At 40.8% G+C, this 26,356-nt stretch overlaps 5 protein-coding genes and 1 pseudogene across 5 annotated transcripts; all 6 read right to left on the bottom strand.

The window, feature by feature from the left end:
- Positions 1 to 1,493: 1,493 nt before the first annotated feature.
- LOC130547747 (histone H2B-like) lies at positions 1,494 to 2,676 on the bottom strand. The gene has a single exon (XM_057323994.1). It carries the CDS (start codon positions 2,662 to 2,664, stop codon positions 2,290 to 2,292), a length of 375 nt encoding a protein of 124 aa, XP_057179977.1. The 5' UTR covers positions 2,665 to 2,676; the 3' UTR covers positions 1,494 to 2,289.
- An 8-nt stretch (positions 2,677 to 2,684) lies between these two features.
- Positions 2,685 to 3,624, bottom strand: LOC130547749 (histone H4). Its single transcript, XM_057323995.1, has one exon. It carries the CDS (start codon positions 3,616 to 3,618, stop codon positions 3,307 to 3,309), a length of 312 nt encoding a protein of 103 aa, XP_057179978.1. The 5' UTR covers positions 3,619 to 3,624; the 3' UTR covers positions 2,685 to 3,306.
- Positions 3,625 to 4,113: 489 nt separating this feature from the next.
- On the bottom strand, positions 4,114 to 4,534 carry LOC130547742 (histone H3-like). Its single transcript, XM_057323989.1, has one exon. The coding sequence runs from the start codon at positions 4,522 to 4,524 to the stop codon at positions 4,114 to 4,116; it is 411 nt and encodes a 136-aa protein (XP_057179972.1). The 5' UTR covers positions 4,525 to 4,534.
- Positions 4,535 to 4,979: 445 nt separating this feature from the next.
- Positions 4,980 to 5,460, bottom strand: LOC130547744 (histone H2A-like). The gene has a single exon (XM_057323991.1). It carries the CDS (start codon positions 5,426 to 5,428, stop codon positions 5,042 to 5,044), a length of 387 nt encoding a protein of 128 aa, XP_057179974.1. The 5' UTR covers positions 5,429 to 5,460; the 3' UTR covers positions 4,980 to 5,041.
- A 1,048-nt stretch (positions 5,461 to 6,508) lies between these two features.
- Positions 6,509 to 7,388, bottom strand: LOC130547509 (histone H1-like; annotated as a pseudogene).
- A 7,604-nt stretch (positions 7,389 to 14,992) lies between these two features.
- LOC130547740 (L-selectin-like) lies at positions 14,993 to 15,868 on the bottom strand. Its single transcript, XM_057323986.1, has 4 exons — positions 15,832 to 15,868; positions 15,384 to 15,741; positions 15,212 to 15,296; positions 14,993 to 15,131 (listed from the first exon to the last, which is right to left on the bottom strand). Exons 1-4 carry the CDS (start codon positions 15,866 to 15,868, stop codon positions 15,108 to 15,110), a joined length of 504 nt encoding a protein of 167 aa, XP_057179969.1. The 3' UTR covers positions 14,993 to 15,107.
- Between the last annotated feature and the right edge of the window lie 10,488 nt (positions 15,869 to 26,356).

The raw sequence follows: 26,356 nt of genomic DNA, 5'->3' as shown, positions 1-26,356 counted from the left end.
GCTGAGAGCTTTTAACGCTCAGGCCAAAGTGGTGACGGTGTTTGATGAGTGTAAAGAAAGGTTCTACAACAACAAAGAACCGCAAGGAATGGATCAGAATGCTGTGAAAATTTGCCAGAAGATGGAAAATAAACCTGATGTATTTTTTGCTACTCTCTAATCGACTCGTCACAAAAATCCCCTGTACAGTGCCTATACATTTGATCCTCAATGCTCACAAAAAGATGGAACAGCCAAGAGATGGCACATCGAGCCACAGGTGACAATCTAAAACTCTGTTTTGATAAGAAATGATAGAGGGTGTTGAATATGAACATTTTAAGTTGTGTTGTTATTGCAAATACATATGTAAAACATTGTTGGATAATTTCATGGATGTTGATTGATTTCATTAATACAGTTGAAAAGAAGCGTGATCGTGCATATTAACCGTATAACAACTGCGCTGAAGTTATATTTCTTTTGTAGATTTCTAAAGCATCTCTCGCAGGTGTATGTTCTTGTCCTCACATCTTCGAAGTAGCTCATCGATGACAGAAGGGATAGGCTAATCTAGTTCGACACAAACATGTGAATGATGACACTTTCTACTGCGTAAAAGTGAAACATAATTATACACACAATCTCCAGCATCAAATACTCAATAGGGGCACAGGACCTTCTCTTTTGACCGAGGCTTGTCGCCAAAGCCAGTCTCATCACACATGTAGATGAGATGTGGCTTGTCCTCCATTCATTCCATGTCTCATATAGAGGGCCTCAGACAACTTGAAGAATCCTTCAATGGCCTCCGGTGTTGCACCATGGACTCTGGCTCTGTCCAGGGAATCTGCCGGCCTTGAACTTTGACCACCAGACATCACTTGGCCCCTTCTCCATGTTCAATCAATTAATTTGTTAAAGCAATGATTAAAGTTTAACATAATCACAGATCACAGGATGATGGGCAAACGTGCTGACAGACGTGCTATCTTGGAGACTCGGCCATCGGCCACAACTGATATTTGACGTATAATATTCCCATTTCAAAGCATTTATTCAACAAAAGGTAATATATTTAACAATTTGTGATAACGCTTCGTACTGTATTTAAGTCTTTATGAATTGAATAATAAGTTAAATCGAAATCCTCATTTTTGCTGCTCCAGCAGCTTCCCCCCCGAACCTCAGGAGAACCCAGGCCCAACCAGGGGATTCCAGTTCCCCTCTGGCAAAAGCTGCTGCCTCTGCACAAGCTCCAGAGAACTTGCACAACAAGGCTAAATAAAATAAATAAACTTACTAATAAGGTCAATTATAGTTTAAGATTATCATTAATAATTATCATTCCTGGTTCCGGTTGATCTAACTAGTGCAGCCTAAACCCTCAGAGGATTTAAAAAGGGTCTAAAAACACTAAAAAGGGTGTTTGATTTACTTCATAATTTGGAAAAACAAACTACAAACATAACTAAATAATTGAATGACAGAAATATATTAGAGAATGTTTTTAATAGGTTCCCAGATTAGATAAAAATATAATATTCATGACACAATTATACTTATCATGTGAGGTGACAAATATATCCCAAATAAACACCTGAAACTCAGAAACAGTTTGTGGTCCGCTTGATCGCAGTGGTTTGAATGTTCAAGTCGAATCATTTTATGCTTTATTAAATACACAACGTTTTGCTTTATTTAAACAATGCAATGTTTGGTTTTTCGACATTAACAAAATAGCTTTTAGATGATCTAATTTTCTCTCTTGATGAACTGTGTCTTTAAAGAAAAATATGTACAATCAAATTGTTTTGTTGTAAGGAAAATCATATATTCATCAGGCCATGTCACAACTCGAAGTTTGCTAGTTTTCAAACAGCCTTTGAATGAAAAATGTGAAAAAACACATTTCATTTGAAAAAAAAAAATATGGCAAATAAGTTTCTCTCTTAGAACAAACCTACTTTTAGTTTGAAGTTATAAAATGAATTGAAAGGAAACTACTAACTGGGCCTACAGTATATGTCTCGATTAAGACCATGAGTTTGGTTGACACTCTACACAGAAACATCGTCAATACAAGTGTGGATTTAAACATGCAGGACGAGAGAAACTCGTGTTCCTCACTTACACTTCACCACACAACAGAATATTCACTTAATCTGATCAAAATAATATCAATGATCATCAACGAGACGTGCAAAGATTTAACACGAGTTCTACAAACCCAATATCAGAAACTCTTTGGAGTGACGTCATGGGTGGCTCTTAAAAGAGCCTTTGGGTGCGGCGGATGAAAGCGTCGCTTTACTTGGAGCTGGTGTACTTGGTGACGGCTTTGGTGCCCTCGGACACGGCGTGTTTGGCGAGCTCACCGGGCAGCAGCAGACGCACGGCGGTCTGGATCTCTCTCGACGTGATGGTGGAGCGCTTGTTGTAGTGCGCGAGACGAGACGACTCGCCGGCGATGCGCTCGAAGATGTCGTTGACGAAAGAGTTCATGATGCCCATCGCCTTGGAAGAGATGCCGGTGTCGGGGTGGACCTGCTTGAGGACTTTGTACACGTAGATGGCGTAACTCTCCTTCCTGGACTTTCTGCGCTTCTTTCCTCCCTTAACGGCGGTCTTGGTGACGGCCTTCTTAGAGCCCTTCTTGGGCGCGGGCTTGGCTGGTTCAGGCATGATGATGCTTAGTTGAAGTCAAGAAGAAAAGTACCAGCAAGCCACCGCGCAGGGGTATTTATTCACTCCAGCATGCAAATGTGTGCGACACGGGCGCGTGCTCTGATTGCGTGTCTTCGTCGGCCAAACCCATAAAATTGTGTCTATTGGTCCGCTCATAGTTTGACGGGTCGGAAAGAGAGCCAATGAAAGCGTTTCCCGCCCACAGCCTGGTGTTTGAAGGTGACCCTCCCACAAGCGATCATTTCCCTTGTTTTCACTCCCCGCTCTTTTTCGAATTTGATAAAAAAACGTTTATTTCTTTATTAACTCTACACTAGGAAATAAGTGCGTAATCGTGTCATCACAGTCCCTCAAAGATTTCGTACAGAAAGCAATACATCAATTTTATGCGTTATTCACAATCTATTGCACGTGCTTACGTTAATAAAACAAGTTAGGGGTTTTTTCGAGCCCCAGAAGTGTGCAGCACAACAAGCTAAATCGAATAAATTTAAGTACGAGTTCTCCGAAACACCACCGGGATAATGAGCATTTCGTTCAATATGATATAACTTCTGAAATTCAACTCCTCGAGTGAGAAAGTGGGTGGCTCTTAGAAGAACCGTTGGGTTTAAATGTTTTACTTCGGAATAAACGCGTTTAACCTCCGAATCCGTACAGAGTGCGTCCCTGTCGCTTCAGCGCGTACACGACGTCCATGGCGGTGACGGTCTTTCTCTTCGCGTGCTCGGTGTAGGTGACGGCGTCACGGATCACGTTCTCCAGAAACACCTTCAACACACCGCGAGTCTCCTCGTAGATGAGACCGGAAATACGCTTCACTCCACCGCGGCGAGCGAGACGACGGATGGCGGGCTTGGTAATGCCCTGGATGTTATCGCGCAAAACTTTGCGGTGACGCTTGGCGCCTCCTTTCCCGAGTCCTTTCCCACCTTTGCCTCTACCAGACATGATGCACGAGATATGTACGTTATGCTGAAGAGAAGAGAGCGGAGGATTTTTGCATGTGCCTACAGGACCTACTAGAAACACAGGCGCGCGAGGGCGGCGCAAGTGGCACGTCACGTATTTGATTTTCGTCGCAGGTCTGCCCTCCGAAGCCTTCTGCAAATCGGTACATAATCTAATGTACAAAAAAGCGTGACTTTTAAGATTTTCCAACAAAAATGTGTTAAACTATAAACTAGACGCCGTCACTGCGACATTATACCGTAGAAAACATTCACGCACCGTGAGACACGTTAGCCCACTTGTGTTCGATCATCTTCAGAGTAAAGCCAAATATGGCTTACTATGAACTACAACACAGCCACGCTCATACCTAAGCTTTGAATTATCGTCCCGTTATGAATTACTCTGGTTTATACGGGGAAAGGCAGGAAATTACATCGTTCAGCGAATGTGGTGGCTCTTAAAAGAGCCGTTGGGTTGTTATTAACTCGGGACTTAAGCGCGTTCTCCGCGGATGCGACGCGCCAGCTGAATGTCTTTGGGCATGATGGTGACCCTCTTGGCGTGGATGGCGCACAGGTTCGTTTCCTCGAACAGACCGACCAGATAAGCCTCGCTGGACTCCTGCAGGGCCATGACGGCGGAGCTCTGGAAGCGCAGGTCTGTCTTGAAGTCCTGAGCGATCTCTCTCACCAGGCGCTGGAAAGGCAGTTTGCGGATGAGCAGCTCGGTGGACTTCTGGTAGCGGCGGATCTCTCTCAGCGCCACGGTGCCGGGCCTGTAACGATGGGGCTTCTTCACGCCGCCGGTGGCGGGAGCGCTCTTACGGGCGGCTTTGGTGGCGAGTTGCTTCCTCGGGGCTTTGCCACCGGTGGACTTGCGAGCGGTCTGCTTGGTTCTTGCCATCGCTGCGGTGTCTTCTGCGTTCCGTAAAGAATGTGCCGGCTGGTTCGGTGCGCCTGTTTTTAAAGGCCAGCACGCGCAGCACGTCAAGGGTACGGATTTATGTGATTGGCTGATGTGTGACGTTGCTCGTAACAGAGCCAATGGCCGCGCGATATGCGTTCAAATGAAACTGGCGGGACATCGCCTTTCCTGTTTCAGTCTCCAATTCATGCACGAAATTCACATAGCAACATCACACACATTTTTTCTAACTCGTGCAATTTCATGTGACGAAACTTTTCCGATTGGTTACTATACAAGTATAATATATACTTTAACTTACTTCTATCTTTACACAGAGCTATAAAAAATTATGGTCATTCTATTTAATAATTCTATATATTTTATTTCGGCGGAGACAACATGTGCGTTTTTTATATCATCTATAATTTTAAACCAGACACGTCGCTCTCTCATTGATAATGTGGGTGGCTCTTAAAAGAGCCTTTGGGTTTACAGAAGACGAAGTCCCGTCAGTTTACTTAGACTTGGCGGGCTTCTCGGTCTTCTTGGGCAGCAGCACGGCCTGGATGTTGGGCAGCACGCCGCCCTGAGCGATGGTCACTCTGCCCAGAAGCTTGTTCAGCTCCTCGTCGTTGCGTACCGCCAGCTGCAGGTGACGGGGGATGATGCGAGTCTTCTTGTTGTCCCGAGCGGCGTTTCCGGCCAACTCGAGGATCTCGGCGGTCAGGTACTCGAGCACAGCGGCCAGATACACTGGGGCGCCGGCACCCACTCGCTGCGCATAGTTGCCTTTACGGAGGAGCCTGTGGACGCGGCCCACGGGGAACTGAAGTCCCGCTCTAGAGGAGCGAGTCTTGGCCTTAGCTCTCGCCTTACCGCCGGTTTTGCCTCTGCCGCTCATTTTCTTCTGCTGAGATCGTCTGCTTGATCTCTGAGAACGAAAGATGAAACTGTCTCGCTCTAGAGGTGGGCGGATCGATCTAAATATCGATAGTATCGATGCCAACACTGGTATTGGTATCAGATCGATACATTGTAATTGAATCGATATTTTAATTTAAATATCTCACTCTCTACGTTCATTATACTTTGCTCGTGTCTTCTACCTCTACAATCCTGAGCAAACGCTGCTTTCACATCCTGGCCCACTTTGCTACTCCTCCCCTCCTGCTGCGATTCGTTGTTGTGTCGTCACGTGACTCACTGACACAACGCGCCGAGGAGCAGCGAACTGAGTGAGCGAAGCTGATAGCACATTGAATGAGAGATCAGGATGGCCGAGAGGAAGAGAAGCGTTGTGACTTCAATACATTAATAAAAAATATTGTCTAAAGAATTGATCATTCATTCACCTGAGAAACAATGACATACTGCTCTCCCCTACACAAAAGTATTTTTTTTAAGTAAAAAGTATCGTATTGGTATTGGTATCGGCAATACTGACCCTAATATGTATTTGGTATCGGATCGATACCAAATTTTGCAGTATCGCCCACCACTACTGCCAGCCTTTTACTGTTGCAAGTATTTCAGTTTTCTAATCGCTTTCGAACTTGATGCAGCAATTAACGCAAACCAACTCTTCTCTCCCCGCCTCACAGATGCTGTGTGGCGCGCAACCGTTTTGAAATAGGGAGGAAACTTAAAGAAATGGCTCCTAAATGAAAACACAGCGCTAGGGCTGTTACTATAATTAATCTTTAAGTCCGGTATGTGTAAACAATTACACACAATCAAACTGCTTTTTTCATTCTACTTGAAAACAACAAAAATTATATGAATGCGTGACTTTCATCTTACCTGCTCGACACCACAACCGACTCTAATGATCAAGTCATAAGCAGAATCAGTTGACACAAACATTGTGAAGTCGCTCTTTATGAGGCTGGGTGGCTCTTAAAGAGCCTTTGGTTAAAATCAACACTTCAGTGATGCATTTACTTCTTTTTGGAGCGGCCCTTTAGGTTTAGCTGTCTAGGCTTTACATTTTGGGTTTGGCAGCCTTGGTTTTTCTTCGGGTCTTGGCGGTTTTCTTCGGTGATGCGGGCTTCTTCGCCTTCTTGGGGCTCTTCTGCTTTCTTAGCTGCTGGTTTTGCGGCGGACTGGTTTTTCGCCTTTTTCGGAGACTTTTTAGCGACGGTCTTCTTTGCTGCTGCAGTCTTGGGCTTCTTGGCAGCTGCGGGCTTCTTCACTGCGGTCTTCTTCACTGCAGGCTTCTTCGCTTTAGGTGCCGCTGTCTTTGCTGGTTTCTTGGTCTCGGTTTGTTTCTTGTTCAGCTTGAATGAACCGGAAGCGCCGGTGCCTTTAGTCTGGACCAGTGTGCCTTTAGTCACGAGACTCTTGATGGCGAGCTTGACGCGGGAGTTGTTCTTCTCCACATCGTATCCGCCGGCGGCGAGAGCTTTCTTCAGGGCGGCCAGAGACACACCGCTTCTCTCCTTGGACGCCGACACGACTTTAACGATGAGTTCACTCACGCCTGGACCCGCTCTCTTGGGTTTGGCTGCAGACTTCTTCTTGGGCGCTTTCGCCGGCGGGGCTGCTGGAGCGGTTTCTGCCATTTCTCTAGTGAGATGTGCGCTGTCACACACTACAGTTGATCAGTAATGCGCGAGGACTGAGCGGCGCTGCGCACTTAAACACTACATGAGAACCATATAGACTCAACCCGACCTGTCCGTGCCTGCGCGCCTCTGTGAGCAGCAAACTCTTGTGTTTTCTCCTGTGACATTTCGAGTAAAAATCAGAGTTTTAAATTAATTTGACGGATTAAAAACAGCGTGAACACAGAGCAGAGATCCAGAGCTTTATTCAAAGACTAAACTACACGACAGTAAAGAGTTTATTGTTTCACTGTTAGATTAAAACACGACGAGCATTGATCTCTGGAGAAAAGCCGCTCATGAATTTCACGTGATTTATATGTGTAAACATTGATGAAACATTAAACGATGAACTAGTGAAGGTCTGGTAATGTTTTTGTTATATTACCAGACCGATATTACAATCGGTTGTTTACTCAGGTTTGTTGTTTAAATGTTGACGCGCGTCAAGCACGCTCAAAACGAGAGTGCAAAGAACTCCGGGCGCTCTGAAAAGAGGGAGAAAGCGACGCAGTCGGCATTTAGCGCGCATTTTTAGACGCGACATGTGAATGGCCGCTAACATTTCTATGATATAACATTAAACAGTTAAACAGAGCTACTTACATCGCGCTTTTTCAACTGAACTCGAGCATGACATCTGTCAATAGCAACTCACGCGCTCTTTCATTTGATTGGACAGTAATCTTCGCCTTTCTTCATTTGATTGGCCAACTCAATCAGATTGACACTTAAGAGCGCTGAGGTAGATCAGACCTGAGATCAGTTATCTAGGCGTTTTCTACTAAATTGGCAGTACTAAAAACAAAAAAAATGTCACTACAAAACTACCGAGGTCTGGACATCGGGAACTTAATGGTGCGTGCGCGTGTTCTAGAGATGTTGAAATTCTTACTGAGAGCACAGATATGTTTGTGTTGTATTTATTTTTCTTATTTGTATTGTTATTGATTTTTACTATTTTGTACAGACATGCACGGTCCAGAAGTACGTCCGGTTTCATTTTAATTTTATTAAAAATCTATATATAGTTATTCAACCTTTTGATTTGGTTATACATATTCTGTTAGTTGTTTTATTGTTCAAATGTTTGTGTAGTGTTAACAAACCTATAGCACTGGATTATTGTTTCTTACGTTTCTCAAATTGGTATATATATTATTTATTACTTATATTGGTTTTATCTATTTTTTATATTCTATATTACTTTTCTCGATCTCCTGTATGAATTTATCACAAAGTATAAGCTGAATCAACTTGTTTTATTTAATTGTCAGCGTTTTATGCTTGCTTTTCCCTCAAAACATGTATTGAATGATTCTTCAAGATGGCCCCGCGCATGACTGCCTCGGTTTGGAGTGCTCTAGTACTTATGTCTTTTTTGTTTGTTTTTCCTGTTTTAAGCTACTCGTCTTTAATCACTTTTACCAGGGACGAATTGCTTAACATTAAGCAATGCCCTTCTATCAATCTTTTCCCTAATTTTGAAAATTCAGACGTCTTACTGGACATTTTACTCGGAGGAGCGGCAGCTCTATACAAACGCTCTAAAAGACGCAAGCGGGTGCGCTCGTCAGACTCCGACGACGCAGATTTAGGACCCCGCTGCCGAGTATACACCTGGCGAATGTCCGCTCCCTTACCAACAAAACGGACGAAATACTCTTACTCACCAGGACAAACAAAGATTTTTCCAACTCCGCTGCGCTGTGTTTCACAGAAACATGGCTCAATGACACCATACCGGACAGCGCGTTACATCTGCCGGGTTTTCAGCTGTTCAGAGCGGATCGCATTGCCGAGTCAACAGGGAAGACGTGTGGTGGTGGATTATGTTTTTATATAAACGAAGGTTGGTGCAGAGATATAACAACACTGAAGAAGATGTGCTTTTCGTACTTAGAAGCGTTCTCTATCAACTGCAAACCTTTTTATTCGCCACGCGAGTTTTCCTCATTTATTCTCGTGAATGTTTACATTCCTCCACATGCTTGTGCGAGCGCGGCGCTGCAACAGCTGGCGGATTACATCACTGACACGGAGCAGCAACACCCGGATTCTCTTATTATTATTATTGGGGACTTTAACAGAGCAAACCTCTCCCGTGAGCTGCCAAAATACAGGCAGCATATCACATGCCCCACCAGAGACAGCAACATTCTGGATCACTGTTACACCACAATACGGGATGCATACCACTCTGTTCCCAGAGCAGCTCTGGGTCTCTCTGATCATTGCCTGGTTCATCTTCTTCCGACCTACAGACAGAAGCTTAAATCTGCCAAGCCTGTAGCAAGAACAGCAAAGAGATGGAGCAGCGAAACAGAGCAGGCCTTACAAGCCTGTTTCGACTGCACGGATTGGAGTGTCTTTGAAGCTGCAGCCACTGATCTGGATGAGTTAACTGACACAGTGACATCCTACATCAGCTTCTGTGAGGACATGTGTATTCCCACCAGGACTCGCTTAACATACAACAATGACAAACCATGGTTTACAATGAAACTGAGACAGCTTCGTCAGGCCAAAGAAGATGCTTACAGAAGTGGGGACAAAGTCTTGTATAATCAGGCCAAAAACACACTGACAAAGGAGATAAGAGCAGCTAAGAGAAGCTACTCTGAAAAGCTGAAGAACCAGTTTTCAGCCAACGACCCTGCATCAGTGTGGAAAGGCCTGGAAGACATTACCAACTACAAGCCATCATCCCCTCAGTCTGTGGGTAATCAACGACTGGCTGACGACCTGAACGACTTCTATTGTCGTTTTGAAATGCAGGGTCTCACCCTCCACACCCACCCTGACCCTATCTCTGCTATACCATTAACACCTCCTCTTGACATTCAACCTGCACTTAAGATCTGCAAAGAGGATGTGTGCCAGCTTTTTTTTGTTTAAGGTAAAGATAACCCTCTTTAAATGCTGTCACTCATTGGTATGTTTAACTGTGTTTTTCTGTTTTGTAAAACAGAATTTGTGTCCTTGTGTTGGTGAATAAAGGAACTAACAAATGTTGAGTTGAGTTTACTGAAGTAATTTGTGTGGAACCTGTTGACAAACTAGAGTTAATTTAACGTAACTAGTAAAAATTAAAGTAAGTGAAGGCATTTTGTTTTGATTGATGATTTTACAACAAAACATCCAATTCAAGCTTAATTAGTTTACTTAGAAGTTGCATATTACATATTTGTCTATTCAAAGCAAATTTTGTTAGTCCATATAACATAACTGACTTTAGTAAGTTAAACTCAAACGTCTCTTGTTGAGAAAAAATTAGTGATAATAGTTGGCTTGAGTCAAACATATGATTTCTTCCTAAAACAACCCCATTAAGTTAGATAACCTTGAAATGTTTGTTTTCAACTTTCATAATTATATGTTGTGGAACCTGTTGACAAATGTTTTTTATTAAAGTCAAGGTTTCATTTTTTTGTCATTCAAGTTTTTTTCTTAAGTCTGCATTTTGCTTTTCTAATTAATTTAGAAAAGTAACATCAGATTTGTAGTTTTGCAGTTTGAACTCTAAAGAACCACGATATTAGGCACATTATTCCTCTCAATGTGAACTGTTTTTTTCTCTCTGAAATTCTTAAACAAACAATATACAGTCTTGTATTTATATCGATGATGAAGACCGAAGCACCGATGTCAGGACAACAGTCAAGAATCCTAACGCTGCTGAGACACAGACGAACATCACTCAATAATCTGTTTAACATGTTTTACTTAAATATCTGCACAGTTAGTTTCAACACAAATGTTTTATTGTTCAAACAATCAAATTATTTAAATGTAAGTTCCTAATTTACATAATTTATTTATATAATTTACATGATTAGAATATTTCATTTCAGTTCACCCTTCACAAGTCTCAATTTCTACTTTCAATTGTATTGAAACAGACTTCAATGTATTTTATTTTAAAAGCATCACGTTTGAAATGTCGAGATTTAAAGGTTCAACGATTTACTACAGTTAACACACCCAATAAAACATACAGAATATAAGAACACCCTACTTCCGCTCACATTGTTACATGTATCATATGTAAATAAAACAAAGTATTCTCTTCGTATAAACACAATTTTGTCTATTTAGTGTTTTAGTTTGTCTGCTTTTATAGGCAATAGGCTAAAAATAAGATCTAGAATATAAAAAAATATAGTATTATATCCTAAATGGCAATATATAAGGCCTAAGTTTCTTGTCTCAGCATCATCATCTTAAACGCCACATTTCATCTCAACCCGTTCTCACTCCCGACTCGTCACATATTGATGCTCGGTCAGCGCCTCTTGGCATCACTTTTGAATGCTTTTGCATCTGTTCCTCGTACAAATCAATCGTTTCAAACCCAAAGGGGTCCCTGCGCATTAAAAAGAGACTCCGAGGGGCGCTGACCGAGCGTTGTGACGAGTCGAGAGTGAGAATGTGTCGCTCATCTAAAGCCACATTTAGTAATTTCTCTAAATGATCTTAATATGTCTTTCTCAGCTAAAACCTCATTAAAACAATAATTAAACAAATTACTTAATTATATAAAGTTGGTCATGCGATCAATCAGACGTCTGAACAGTCTTTCTGCTTCTCTTCATGTTCATGTTTTGGTGTGAAAACATCTCCATCAGACTGCACTTTCCATGTCACTGTCGTGTCCTTCACCATTCCACGATTCTTCAGTTTCTGCTTTATCTGAAGAACACATTCCTTCATTACACACTCACTCTTAAAGCCTTTCCACACCGCATGCGATAAAGTAAAGAGAATGTTCGACAACGGAATTAAAACAATCGAATGCTTTCATACTGCCCACGGACATTCACGCTCCAAAATATCTTCCAAATATCTCTCTCTGTGTTCAACCAAACAAATACATTTATACAGGTTTGGAACGACTAGAGAGTGAGTCATTCATGACAGAATTTTCATTTTGGGGTGAACTGTCCCTTTAACTTTACTATCTGCATTAACAAAACAACTGACGCATTTTACCACCCATATCATTCCTTCCTTTTAGTCCAATTCAAGATGGATTGACATGTATGGTTCCATGTGACGTTCACTAAACACATCTTAAATAACATTTAGCACGCATACTTAATAGACTCTATTTGACGTTTATTTAATAAAGTTTGTAAGGAGCTTGATCAAGTAACCCTGTGAACCTTGATGAGCAACTCCATGTGACTTTCGATGGACAGGAATGTCTGTAAGACATCTGATAAAGATCTGGAAAACATCTGCTGTGTAAAAACATCTGATGAACGTCTTAGACATCTAGACTACGTCTATAAGAAGTTTAAGATTAAGAATGGATGCAAAACTGCCCTTTCTATGACAACGGACAGCAGAAGTCTTAGAGTCGTATTGCAGATGAGCGAAAAATAAAATAAATGTCTTGCCGGTGAAAAGACAGACATCAGACATCAGGGAGGGTTTGAGGTCAAATCTTCAGGACTTTGAGCAGAAGAAAATGCTTAAATGTCACAACAGATTGTAGAATGTGTCGCCTTCCTTGCGTCATGCACTACACTGAGGACTGTTTGTGTTTCAGTTTCAACACAAATACGTAAATGCTCACCCACTGTAAGGTGGTCTCCATCACTGCTGGATCTTTTACATTCAACCCAGATTTCACCTCCAGTCTCACAATCTGCCTTGTGGTTTCTGTTGGAACATTACAAATTGTGTTTATTCTTGGCTACTTTGAAAAATAACAACATCCATGGCTTGGTAAATTACAAATATTGTTGGCTGTTTGGAAGAAAAATGCTCTCTCGAAGTTGCTATGGATCAAGGCGTCTGCTAAATGAATAAATGCAATGTTATAAAGGTAGGTTTTTAGGTCTTTTATTTTGCTTAAAAGGGTGGTGCAACGATGTGTCATGCATTCTGACTTCTTTACAATGTTAAACGTCTTCTCATGCTTAACATGGACAACTTGTCAAAAAACGAGTTGGGCGTATGACGTAGTATTTCTGTGTTCGACACACTCCCCCAGCAATCGTGCAGGTTTCGGAAAGCTTTTTTCGAACATATAAAACTGTTTGGTAACAATTTTTCTTAGTCCCTTATTGGACAACTCTCCCGGAAAAGCACGCTCACGCATCAGCAAGGAGAGAAGGAGCATGCGCAGACGTCAATTTCACTTGTGTGCAGGAGAGAGAGAGAGAGAGCATATGTTCGTGAAGTTCAGGTGTTTGTTTGTTCACTGCATTTGGGTGATGAATGTTATATAAACGCTGGATATAACGCTGGATTTGGAGATGGTTTGAAACTGATATATGGAACCGTCCCAGCGCTAAAAGATGGCGGACATGAACTGCATGCGGTGAGTGAAACAAAACACAAGACAGCAGTTTCAATGGGTGCGCACGTGCTTTAGTTCAGGCTACCCCTCCCCCCCGCACGTGCCGTATGCTTTCGGAAATAATCGTACAGCTGTATCTATCTTTTATAAATGTGATCAAACTAAATACTCTTCGAAGATACGAAGTATACAACACTACTCTATAGGTACTCAAAACATCACATCTAATTGCCAGATTTCCAGTGACCTACCTATAATTAATTTGGCTGGACAAATAAAAAACTTTAAAGTCATTTTTCTCAGTTTCACACTCTAGTGAGTTAAGGTCTTTTGCCTTTGTAGGGCAGTATTGTCAACCACAATTTAAAGTCGGCCTGAAACGGAAGTAGCGATTGTCTGTTTTTCTGTGTCGTGACGTATATACCCGAGTGAAACAACTTCTGAAATGAGAAAAAAATGTAGGGCTGGACTTGATTTCATCCACCGAAAACTGATTGGTTCAGGAGTGCCATTCCTCCTGAGCAGAAGTGAAGAGAGGTCATTTCGAGAGGTGGAGGAGGTTAACATTTTTGATTAAAGACTACAAGTGCAAATATATATTTTTTTAAATAATGATGTGCACGGATAAATAATTTCTAATAAATAGTTCACCGCTGAGTAAAACAGTGCCAGCAGCCATATCACCCAATAGCCCAAGACTGGTTGCCCACTGAAGTTAAGCAGGGCTGACCCTTGTCAGTACCTGGATGGGAGACCTCCTGGGAAAGTTAGGTTGCTGCTAGAAGAGGTGTTAGAGAGCCCATCAGGGGGTGCTCACCCTGTGGTCTGTGTGGGTCCTAATGCCCCAGTAGAGTGATGGGGACACTACACTGAAAATAGCACTGTCCTTCGGATGAGATGTTAAACCTAGGTCCAGACTCCCTGCGGTCATTAAAGATCCCATGGCACTTCTCGTTAAAGAGTAGGGGTGTACTCGAGGGGCCCGGTGTCCTGGCCAGATCCCCTCCACTGGCCCTTGTCAATCATGGCCTCCTAATGATCCCCACCCTCTGAATTGGCTCTATCTCTCTCCTCTCCACCTATATCTGGTGTGTGGTGAGTGCACTAGCGCCGTTGTACTGTGGCTGCCGTCGCATCATCCAGGTGGATGCTGCACACTGGTGGTGGATGAGGAGAGAACCCCCTCGTGTGATTGTAAAGTACTTTGGGTGTACAGCAATACACATTAAAGCGCTATATAAATGCCTCATTAATTCATTAAACAAATAGAATGATCATTTTTAATTCCATGCCGACTTTAACTTCATGTAAGAATCCTAACAATGGCTGTAAAAGGTTTTCATTGTAACACAGGAGGGGAAGGTATACTTGAGTGTCATCACAATGTAGGCGAAAGAAGATATTTAGCAAAAGTGGAGGCCAATGGACAACATGACATCTGATAGGAGCCCTTTGATGATATTGTAAAATGAAGATTTTTAAGTGTTTAATGAGGTTTTGTGAGGATCTGCTCACCTTCATGACACAGAAAGGTCTGAAGGTTTCTGCATGGCGAATCATTCCATGTTCCCTGCTTATCCATTCTGAACTCTGCACAGTCTTCAGAAACAGTGCCATAACGAAAACTAGGTTCACCAGAGTCCCAGTATCTGAAGGCGGAGTCACTGTTATCTGACCACTCGAACGAGTCTCTGAACAGACCAATCCAGACAGATCTCTGAGTATCATTAATGATGTTCTGGATCAGATGATTGTCAGTCTGGTTCCTCACATTGATCAGATCAGTATGATTCTGTCTGCAGAAACTCTGAGCTTCTCTCCATGTTTTACTGGAAGGTTCAATGATGTATGCTTTACTGCTGTCTGTTGAAAAATTAAAGTTTCATGGTTTTGTTAAGTTTACATATGCACACAAGTTTTGTTAAGTGGAGGTTTGCTGTCACTCACCATTGTAGCAGATGAATCCCGACTTTACATTACAGTCCTGCTGACGCCATGTTCCATTCCTCATAACGGCACAATTATACAAGCTGTTTGTTGGTTCACTGAGCCAGTTCAGATAGTTCACAGGATCACCCAGAGACCACTTCCATATATAAACACCTGTATTCCGCAGTCCAATCCAGAGGTGTGCCAGATTGTTATTCACAATTTTCTTCAGCTCGTTCATGTGGTTCATGTCGTTGACTGTGGCCAGATCTGTGTACTTCTCTCTGCAGTATCTCTGAGCTTCAGTCCAGTTCATATTCATGTTTATATAGTAATAATGGTTCTGAATGCATTCAGATAATGAGCAGAGAGCTATGAAAGAGAGAGTTTGATATTTTATAAGAACTGAGTCAATTCTTATGACATTATGAAACAAACACAAAACCAGAAACACAAACTCACCAATGACAAGAAGTCTGAAATATAGAGTTTGATCCATTTCTGAGGAAGGAACACATTGAAAACCTCATAAGTTAAATGTATTTGCTTGTGTACAACAGTTGACTGAAAAGGGGACTGTTTAAGGTGAGGTTCAGTGTCTAGAGTGTTGGTCAAAACACAGGATCTAAGCAGCGAAGGTCTATTTCTTCTAGTTATTTCTCTTGTTCTGGCCGACAGGATCATGACAGCCCCATTTCTTGTGTTTTGTTTTGGAAGCCAAGTGCTCTCCCGTCCTCCGCCTTAGCCCCGCCCTTATTCATCAGCCCATCAATACTTTACTCCTTTCACCTGTTGCCCTCGTTTCCTCCCCTTAGTTTCTTCCCTATTAAAAGCCTGTGTGTCATCTGTCTTGTGCTGGACCGTTCTGTTATGCCCCCGCCACGGCTTGTCTGCCCTGTAAGTGCTTTAGTTTAAAGTTTTGTTTTGTATTTATCCTGTTATGTTCTGGTCTTGTTTTTCCCTCTTGGGGGATTTTTTGTTCAGGTTTGTTTTCGTTCTGTTTCAATAAATGAGTTTTGTTAAAGAGCTGTCTACATCTGGGTAAAAACCTTTTGGTTGGTGCAAGTGCTCAGACCCCGTCAGAGCCCCCAAATGGGTGCTAAGGCCAAGACCCAGACAGCAAGCAGCCATTTAATCAATGTTAAAAAATAGTTGATATGTCAATGTTAATTGCATTGAATCAATATCACTTTTGAAAAAATGTTTTATCACCATTATTGTGATCAGTGTTTGCTTTAGTTGGGCTCTTGACTCTTGAGTTTAATGTGAAGTTTTCTTTACTGTCTAACACATATGTTGTGGCAAAGAAAACTAAGATCCGGTGGAATCAGAAAATGATTGTTATTTCATCACTGTGAAGTTCTTTAAATGACATTTGAGTGTGTTGTGATTTTGATCTGTGAATGTGGAGTTATGACACAGTTTAAAGAGATTTAAGCAGTGTTATGGACAATTTCCAGAATAAATCATTTTCACAAAACTGTTACAGTTCTGAAACAACTAGACATGAAGAATCAGTGTATGAATCTCAACAATGGTGACAATAAACAGAAAGAAAGCTTCATGCTGCAATGCATGCTGGGTAACATCATAGTACAAAACTCATTCATGACTCCCAGCATGCATTGCAGTTGATCTGTTTATCTGAATTACTTTGATGATTGTCACCATTGTTGAGGATTGCATGATGAGTTTTGATGTCTGACTGTGTCAACAACGTTTTCTTACATTTTTTATAATTTCTGTATTTTTATATTTGTGAACCAGAATTCAAATGAGTCATGATTGGATCAAACCCCAATATTATTTAAAGAAGCTTAACTTTAATCCTAAAAAGATAACTGTTCCAACTTCAGCTTTTCAAAACATCTCTACATCTGTGTAGAGTGTTCTTATTAAAACTCTACTGTAAGCATTGGAAGTGGTCAGAGTTGCCTTAAAGAAAGCAAATACTGATCACAATAATGATAATTTGTCGAAATAAATAAAAAAATCAACATTAATTGCAGGTGCAAAAGTGATATTGATTCAATGCAATTAACAATGACAAATCAACTATTTTTTAACATTGATTCAATGATTGCTGTCTGTCTGGGGACTGTATGGTAAGAGTTCACAGATCTGAAAATAGTCCTAGAGAATCTGCTGAACCCCCACACAGAACTCACTGAACACTTCAAATATCTTGTGCTGATGGAGCAGTTGGTCTTGGATGAAGCAAAACTGACCGCCCAAGCATGCCCGTACACAGCAGCCATGGCAGCCCTGCAGCGCCAGTATAGCCAACCCCACCTACCTGCACAAAGTGAGTTTGCGGCTCTAATGAACTCCCCAGATATCAAGGCTGGAGATTCTTAAGCATTCCAGAACTGAACTGAGGCTGATGCACAATGGTTGTCAACAAAGATGGCTCAACCACACTGAGAAGGGTCCAGCAACACAATGAGAGACACAATTGAAACCTCAACGGCAGTAACGGCAGGTCAACCATCAGAATACTTTCAAGATGAATTCACTCATGGAACCTGGGAGCATGAGATCAAATTGGTGAAATAAGCCCTGCAAGTGGTTGTAAGGAGTCAATCCCTATCAGAAGACGTCTTGCACACTGTGTTAGTGGAAGTCGAGGGTATTCTGAATAGGAAGTCTCTAGGCTATGTTTCATCCAATATAGCAGATATAGACAGTCACCCCTAACTCGGGTATACTTTACCCGAGACTACCTCCCTAATCTTCAGCCTCATCTTGAGCGACAACCTGAGACTCAGAATTTGATGAAGGGTGCTTTGGTGATGGTGTTGGACCCAGAACTGCCTTGTGCTCTCTGGCCAGTGAGTAGGATTGAGCATCTGGTGCCCAGCGAAGATGGGTATGCTAGATCAGTGAAGGTCAGAATAAAGGATCGCCTATATCTTTGACCTGTGGCTAAGCTAATTCAACTCCCTGCACTCCTGGACGATGATGATACAGAGGTTTCTGAGGCCATCAAGAGAAGTGAATGTGTGTCTGGGATAGGCCTGTAGTGACGCGTCAAATTTTTTATCAAAATTTACCCATAATTGTATTTCCATTCACGACTCCTTCAGCATTACTCAGTATAACAGATGTGCTCTATACAGTAAACACACAGTTCCAGCAGCCAGAGGAAGAGAAGTCAAACACTGTAGAGTCAAGAGCTCAACTAAAGCAAACCCTCATCAACATAATTGTTGTATCTTAAGTCTTTTTGTATAACATAAAGAAACACGGAGACGGATGCTGTTAACTCACTTGGCTTTACTTAAGCTTCAGTCTTTTTCTACTTCACTACTAGCCTTACCAGAAGCACAGTAGGAACGATGAGCGCCCTCTAGTGCGCTGCACATACACTACATATATGCATACATCACAATAATGATGACAAACCAGCCACATCTAAACCTCTAAGCTCACAGTACAAGAGTAAGATCACAGTTTGAGCACACGGTGAGTTTGCTGTGAGGTTACATTTTGACCTCATCGTGAGTATTCTGAAAGCTGATGGAAACATGACTGTGATCATCGCGTGACCTCACGTGTTGACTGGGTGGTATACTAACAAATGCTTACTAAGTGCTGCACACGTAAGAACAAGAGTTTAAGTCATGGGTCTTCAACCGGGGTCCGCGCCCCCTAGGGGTCCTCAGTTGAACTGCAAGGGGTCGGCTAATTACGGTTTACTCACATGCAACTTTTTTGTAAAAGATGTAAAGCATGGATACAGAAATATTACAACCAACGTTCTCTTTAAGCTGCGCACATGCGCGGCCCCATTGAAGCTCCGCAAATTGCAATTTGAACCTGCGTGCGGACTAAAACATCCATTCAGGCAGCAGAAGCGATACAAGAAACGTTTCATCTGCTTCATCGTCTCCCTTCCGATAAGTTCAGAGTACACTTGAACGGAACCCAGATAGCAACCAAACCAGAAAATTGTTGCGGCCCAAATCCGGCCCACACCCTACTCCCCATACCACCTCATCTGAATGATGGCCCTTGGCCCAGAATACAAATTCTGTCAAACAGGAGCACAGAAAGGTGTTGGTTTTAGGATAAATCTGGGCCAGAATTAAAATGAAATGTTGATTATATTTGGGTCAGCTCTGCTTTATTTGTTTTGTTTTTTGACATGTGGCATAGCTTTGGCATGCCTGCGGCCCAAATCTGGCAAACAGGAGCGGACCGCCCAAGGGCCATCATTCCACGCGGTATGTGGGCCAGATGAGGTGGTATGGGGAGTAAGGTGTGGGCCGGATTTGGGCCGCAACAATTTGCTATCTGGGAATTGCGTGCAAATAAAGTGCATTCTCATATATTTCTGAACTTCTGTTCAAATTTGCTGTAAAGCGCTAATTTGACAGGCAAATGACACGTCGCTTCTGCATTGTAAACTCTGACAGAACGATCGTACGTGTCTAAAATCAATGAAACGCGCACCATGTACTGATGGTGCTCGTCAAACAAGTTGCCCCCAAAAAAACGCGGACTCGTTGCATGTTGCTTTCCTTAGTCTGATATGATGCTCTGCAAAAAAAAAACATTGTTCGTGTAACAGCCGCGACAATGCTGATCCATGAGAAAGACAATGGAGCTCAGAATTATAAAATAGCGGTGTGTTCTGCAACACACAGAGAAATCATTAGGATATTAAGTAAAGATCATGTTCCATGAAGATATTTTGTAAATTTCCTAACTTAAATATATAAAAACTTTATTTGTGTGAGTGGATGGTCTGCCACAGTGCCCCTGATTAACAACTTCAAAGGCGATTTTCTCAATATTTAGATTTTTTGCGCTCTCAGATTCCAGAGTTTTAAACGGTTGTATCTCAGCCAGATATTGTCCTATTCTAACAACAAATATATATATATAGAAAGTTTAATTATTCAGCTTTCAGATGATGTAAAAATGTCAATATCGAAAAATTGACCCATAAGACTGGTTTTGTTGTCCAGGGTCACATATATTAGTGTTGAAATAAAACAAACTTCATAACCATAACGATTGTGTAAAATTAAACATATTGCCATAAACTATGAAGAAGAGTTAAACCTTGTTTAATTCCCAATAAGAAGTTTTGTACATGTTTGAAATATGAGTCGTCTTGTTTTGTAATACATAAATATGGTAATGGTGTTTTCAAAGTTTTAGGAGCTGTTTAAGTTCTACAAATCCTTTGTTTAGCCTAGTTGATTGTTTTAAGTAGTATTACTCAAAACAATAAGGAAATGTTTTATTCAGCCTACAATTAACTGCAACTTAATCAATAAAGTCTTTATATGATAAGAAAAGCACCTAAGTTTATCTTACCTTACAGTACTGAAGATAAAGTCTTCTGTAATCTCCACTCTCTGGGTTTAATTCCTACAGAAGAACTTAATATACAAATGTAAGCAAATGTTTGCTGATACTGACACGGATTTCCATTCAGGCTTTGTTTACAACATGAGGCTTCTCATTCAAAATCATTAAAGTGCATGAAAATATTCAGTCCAGAAAGCACACATTTCCACAAAGTCTTCGTGTACCTTCTGGTAAGCAACGCGACTTTTTTGGATGTTTTTATCCATTATTTAATACTGAAAGTTTGCCCCACAGTCCCACAGAAATAACATTTATATGCTAAGTTACATATTTCCTAAAGGAACTCCGCTTAAAAGGTGACTGAGTGCACAGTACAAAGTTAGCTGGTACAAACCAGTACTAGTATTGTCATCATTGTTGAGAATCATAGCTTCGTCTTGATGTCTGTGCATGTGTGTATCATTGCACAGCAAATGTGCCAGTGTTAAATGAACACTGCTGGGTGTCTATACGTGTCCACACTATAGGGTGTTAAAGTAACACTGAAGCAGTGTTGAAGACAATGAGATAATGAAGTGATTAATGAAGAGATGACTGAGTCATTAATGATGAACACCTGCTGATAACAAACACAATCACTGAAGAACACATGACCAATAAGAAGTCACCCTGATAGTGTTTTATTGCTTCCTTTAGTTGGGCTCTTGATCCTTCATTTCTAGTAATTAAGTTGTTCTCCAGATGTAATGTTGTGCTTTATGGGTGTCTTTATTACAGCGAATGCAAAAATAATCCAAATAATGACATAGATAAATGGTAAAGAGCAGAAACATTATCCTGAAGAAGTTGATGATCTTTAGTTTGTCTTCTGACCCTGTGTAGTGGAACCCAACTATCGTTGAAGGGAACACAAGCTCTCAACCATTTGAACACACAGACATCAAGAGTCTGTGAATGAATCTCAATAATGGTGACAATCAACAACAAACACACTTCATGCAGCAATGCATTCTGGGAAACATCATATCACATTGTGTTTGTTAACAGCAGGTGTTCATCATTAATGATCAATCATCACTTCATTAATCACATTAGTTATCTCATTATCTTCAACACTGCTTCAGTGTTACTTTAACACCCTATAGTGTTGACACATATAGACACCCAGCAGTGTTCATTTAACACTGGCCAATTTGTTGTGTACTTACACATTTCTGCACTGTACATATTTGTTTCTGCACGTAATATGCGTTATATGTGCTTGTGCAGTCATCCATATCTTAGTTCTTAGTGTGTACTTTTTTGTGTAACTATTTATTTATGAATTAATGTAAGCTTGCATATAATAACTGATACAGAGAAATTGTCAGGTAAAATGCAAATACAAAAACGATTAAATACGTCAAACAAATGCTTTTGATTTAAATAAGGTTTCATATTGGAATATTGTAAAGTCAAATATTTAAAATAATAGTGGTAAGAGTGGTAAATAATAAGAGTGGAGAAAAAAAAAAACTTGAAAGAGAACCAATTCTCCTCTGGCATGTTAAAACCAGGGCTTAACAACTAAACATATTTCTTCCTTTCCGAGCAGAATCAATATTCCAACGTTTCTGTTTTTGCGTTTCTTCTGAAATATTTCGTTCCAAAAACAGTTTACTAATAACCAGAGTCAAGAGCCCAGAGCTCAACTAAATCAAACACTGATCACAATAATGGTGGTTTGATGAAATTTCAACATTCTTTCAACATTAATAGCGAGTGCAAAAGTGATCAACATTTCAACACATCAACAGTGGAGGCTGCGTGAGAGCTGCCCGTGCAGGACCAGCACTAAGGGGTCAACGTTTGGCCAGTGAGCAAATTCTGCAAGAGACCCTTAGACTAGCCCTCAGTAAAGTGCCAGCGCAGGGACGTCTAAAAGAACACAGGAAAAATGTTTGTCGCACCCTTTTCTCCTACTTGCCGAAGTGATGCGCTCCTGTGGTGTCTGCTGACGAAAAGCAATCACGAAGTTTATAAACTGATGTCAAGTGAATTGCGCTGATAATCGTGAGAAGTCAATCAAACTGACGATGCTTTCCATGTTCCGTGTGATTGGCTGTTTGCCGCACGTGTCACACTTTCAGGTGCCCGCGCCTCACGAACTCTGATCAAACCTGAGTTGACTGAGAACGTTTATACCAAGCGTTGTGCTACAGCTGAACCTGATCTAAACCAGCTTGGGTTTGTCTGGATTTGTCATCTTAAAACGTACTCTGCAACTCAGTGTTTGTTCACCTCGCTTCGTGAGATAGGCCACTGGTCTCTTCGCGATCAGATAGTTACATCGGTTGATATTAAACGCAACAATAAAATAACGTTATTAACCCGTTAAATGCAATCGCAAATAAGTGTTTCTGTTCAGAAAGATTAAACTTGATTTCATTTTTGTTTATGTGCCGGGTCGTATCAAAATCGGAGTCCCCGTGAGATCACGACTCTCCTGTTTTGCCCATACGAAGGTTTGGGTTAGGATTAGGTTTGGGGGCGGGCTTTAGAGATAGTGACCAATCACAAAGCAGCATCCTAAGTGAATGAACCAATCAGAAGTAGGGGAGTCAAAATCTCATTTCGTTTGTTTCCGTTTTGTGTTCTTGGACCGGTTAAGAGCCCTGGTTAAAAGAGCAATGCTGCAACACCAGAGAGAGTAATTACAGTAAACTGTAAGATTCACCAGGGATATTTAGCCAGACTGGTAAGTGAAAGAAGGGAAAGAACTAGTGTGGATAGGAAAAAGAGATATTTAGGTCTGTCCAATATTATTCTGGTTCTGGATGACTGTATGTTGTGGCTGTAGTTGTCATCAGGTGGATTGCCCATCATCACGAGTGTCTCACTGATCTGGAAAAGCATCAGACCAGAACCGGAGCTTGATCCTAGGTTGTGGCTGTAGCTTCATCAGTCCGATCAAGTCCAAGTCATGCGACTCGAGTCCACAGCCCAGTGTCCCTACTAAAACATTATTATTGCAAGCACCTTAAGAAAAGGTATGTATGCGAAACAGGGTTCTAATATGTAAATATACCAAACCTGATATTCAAGTTAAATTAACCAGGCAAAACACTTGAAGCCAATGATCACAATGCACTTTCGACGTATGCAAAAGAGCAGGACATTTTGCTTAAATCAAATGATCTGCAGGATTCACTCATGGGTCGTTTCCATGCAGCCATGGATTAAATGGATTTTTATATGCGGGCTGTAAAACATTGGCCAAAGGTTTCATGTAAGACAAAGAGTTGTCTAATCAATTACTGCATTATAAATTATGACAGTCCTTATTATACAACTCATATGCTAAACAATGTGTGTCCTGTCATCCCTGTTACTCTGGTCAGTCCCGTTACTGTCAATCCTGTTGCTGTCCTTAATTTCTTAAAAATCTCAAAAATAATATTTGATATAGCCTTCCAGGTTTTTTCAATATAACTTAAACTATATTGTATTTTTGACAGCCTTTTTTTTGTAATACATTTCTTAAAATATATATATATATATATATTTTTTAAATGATGTGATAACTTTCCAAAATTAGGATGTTCTTGGTCATCTGAATGACACATATAAAAGTGGGAAAAAATCCCAAATTTGAAACAATCGTAGTGAAAGGAGGGACTAAAATACTGATCATATATGTGAAAACTATTACATAGTTCTAACTAAAACTGTAGTATATAGTCTGTAATAAGGATGACAGAAATATCAAACAATGAGGCATGTAAACAGTCAAAAAATAAAACAATGACATAGCCTGAGATGACACTGTAGCGAGGAAGGCGGGGCGAGAGCCGTGGGGCGAGTAAGGCGGGGCCGGCGGCGTAAGTGGCAACGAGTGTCAGCTGTGCGACCGCCGGTCCCCGCATGCCTCACGGGGGAGCTCGGGAGCATAAGAGGACGAGCGACCGGACCATCGAGAAGAGGACCCGGGCCCGGAAGCTGTTAAGTTTGTTTATGTTTGTGTGGCCGGCAGTCGACCGTGAGGTGGCTGCCGGTCTTTTATTCTTGGATTATTGTTTGTTTATTTTGATTAAAGTTTTGTGAATGATCGCCGGTTCCCGCCTCCTTCCTTCCCTTCTATTGAACTGTGTTACAGACACAATACAATTTCTTGTCATTTTAGGCTTTCTTCAATTCATGAAAGTAAAAACAATTGATTCAACTTAGTTTATTTTTTCATTTTTCAAAGTTGAAAAGGCACCGATTTCGTGGATGTTGTAAATAGCATCGAAACGAACAATGATAAGTTAATGAAACACACATTATATGGTTGAATAGTTGTTTAATGTTGAGAAAGATGTTGTTTGGGTAGGATGTCTAGAAATTTGTGAACATTGTTGCTGAAAAATGTATATAATAGTATTTATTAAAATTACTGAGCAGATGAAAACCATTGAATCAACATCACTTTTGTATTTGCAATCATTAATGTTGAAAAGAATCATCGCCATTATTATGATCAGTGCTTGCTTCAGTTCTTTTTAGAGCTCAAACGTTTCTAACATCTGAATCGGACACACAAAGAGTGTTTTACATATAGGTTGTGAAGAAAGACATCACACCAGCCTCCTGATATCTTTTATTCACTGTGTTTTACTGACGCTGATTCCATGCAAACAAGATGAGAACAGACATCTCATTTCAGTTCTGTGCATTATTACAACAGGTGGAAAATATACAAATAAGAAGGATGTAAAGTATGAAAATGAGTCTTTCTAGAGAAATACCCAAATGATGGGAGGGGCTGAAGATCAGATCTGATATAATGACATATAAACACACAGAGAGAGAGAAACAACAGCAGATTCACCAGAGAAACACACAAGACATGAAAAGTAAGAACTCTTTACATTCTCGTTCCTATTAATGTTATCCTTCTGATAGGACTCTGTTTTATAAACATTGTGATAGTTTTAACATTTAGAGACGTTTACAAAACATGACAGACATGTAACAACCTTTCATATCACATTTAGTTGATACATATTTAATTACAGTTTAAACAAGTAACATTTTGAAAATTCATTTATTATTTATATTTATTGGATGGAAATTTTGCACTCAAATAAATTGAGTTCATCCAATGAGTTATTTTTTGAGTGTATAGTTTACTTTGCTTCCTAATATAGAAGTCAAATTTAACTGATTTGCATGGGTAATATTTACTAACCCTCAAGAATATTTTTTTTCAGTGAATCATTTTCTAGCAATCTTATTTTCGCTTGTTGTTTCAGGATACAGAGAGCAAGAAGAGAGAGGTTTAGACAGACGTTCAGGTATGGAGTTTTATTCGTCTTGACCAACTGTATCACTGGGAAGTGTCTTCTTGTAAAGAATTGTGGATATTCCACAATCTAATATTCAGTTATATAAAGTACATGGTCAAAACACTAAAACCAATTGGAAAGTGTGTCTTTAACATCTGTACTATACAGTATTCAATAATTAATACTTTATACATTTAGCAGAAACCTTTATCCAAAGCAACTGACAAAAGGAAGGGAAACAACCAAGAGATGCATCTTAAATAGGCAATAGATTAAAAATAGCCAGTGTCTTCTTTTTATGACATTTATGAAAATATTTCCATCAATGAGGAAATTGTATGCATACACATTATATTCTT

The sequence above is a fragment of the Triplophysa rosa genome, linkage group LG24, assembly GCF_024868665.1.
Source record: "Triplophysa rosa linkage group LG24, Trosa_1v2, whole genome shotgun sequence".
NCBI lineage: Eukaryota > Metazoa > Chordata > Actinopteri > Cypriniformes > Nemacheilidae > Triplophysa > Triplophysa rosa.
This window is presented reverse-complemented; position numbering and strand designations above follow the sequence as displayed.

Bases quoted from the DNA above. Each gene is read 5' to 3' on its own strand.
- LOC130547747 (XM_057323994.1), bottom strand. From the start codon at position 2,664: ATGCCTGAACCAGCCAAGCCCGCGCCCAAGAAGGGCTCTAAGAAGGCC.
- LOC130547749 (XM_057323995.1), bottom strand. From the start codon at position 3,618: ATGTCTGGTAGAGGCAAAGGTGGGAAAGGACTCGGGAAAGGAGGCGCC.
- LOC130547742 (XM_057323989.1), bottom strand. From the start codon at position 4,524: ATGGCAAGAACCAAGCAGACCGCTCGCAAGTCCACCGGTGGCAAAGCC.
- LOC130547744 (XM_057323991.1), bottom strand. From the start codon at position 5,428: ATGAGCGGCAGAGGCAAAACCGGCGGTAAGGCGAGAGCTAAGGCCAAG.
- LOC130547740 (XM_057323986.1), bottom strand. From the start codon at position 15,868: ATGGATCAAACTCTATATTTCAGACTTCTTGTCATTG. The intron at 15,742-15,831 runs GTGAGTTTGTGT...TCTCTTTCATAG, and splicing joins TTTCAGACTTCTTGTCATTG to CTCTCTGCTCATTATCTGAA. The intron at 15,132-15,211 runs GTGAGGAACCAG...TGGTCTGTTCAG, and splicing joins ATCATACTGATCTGATCAAT to AGACTCGTTCGAGTGGTCAG.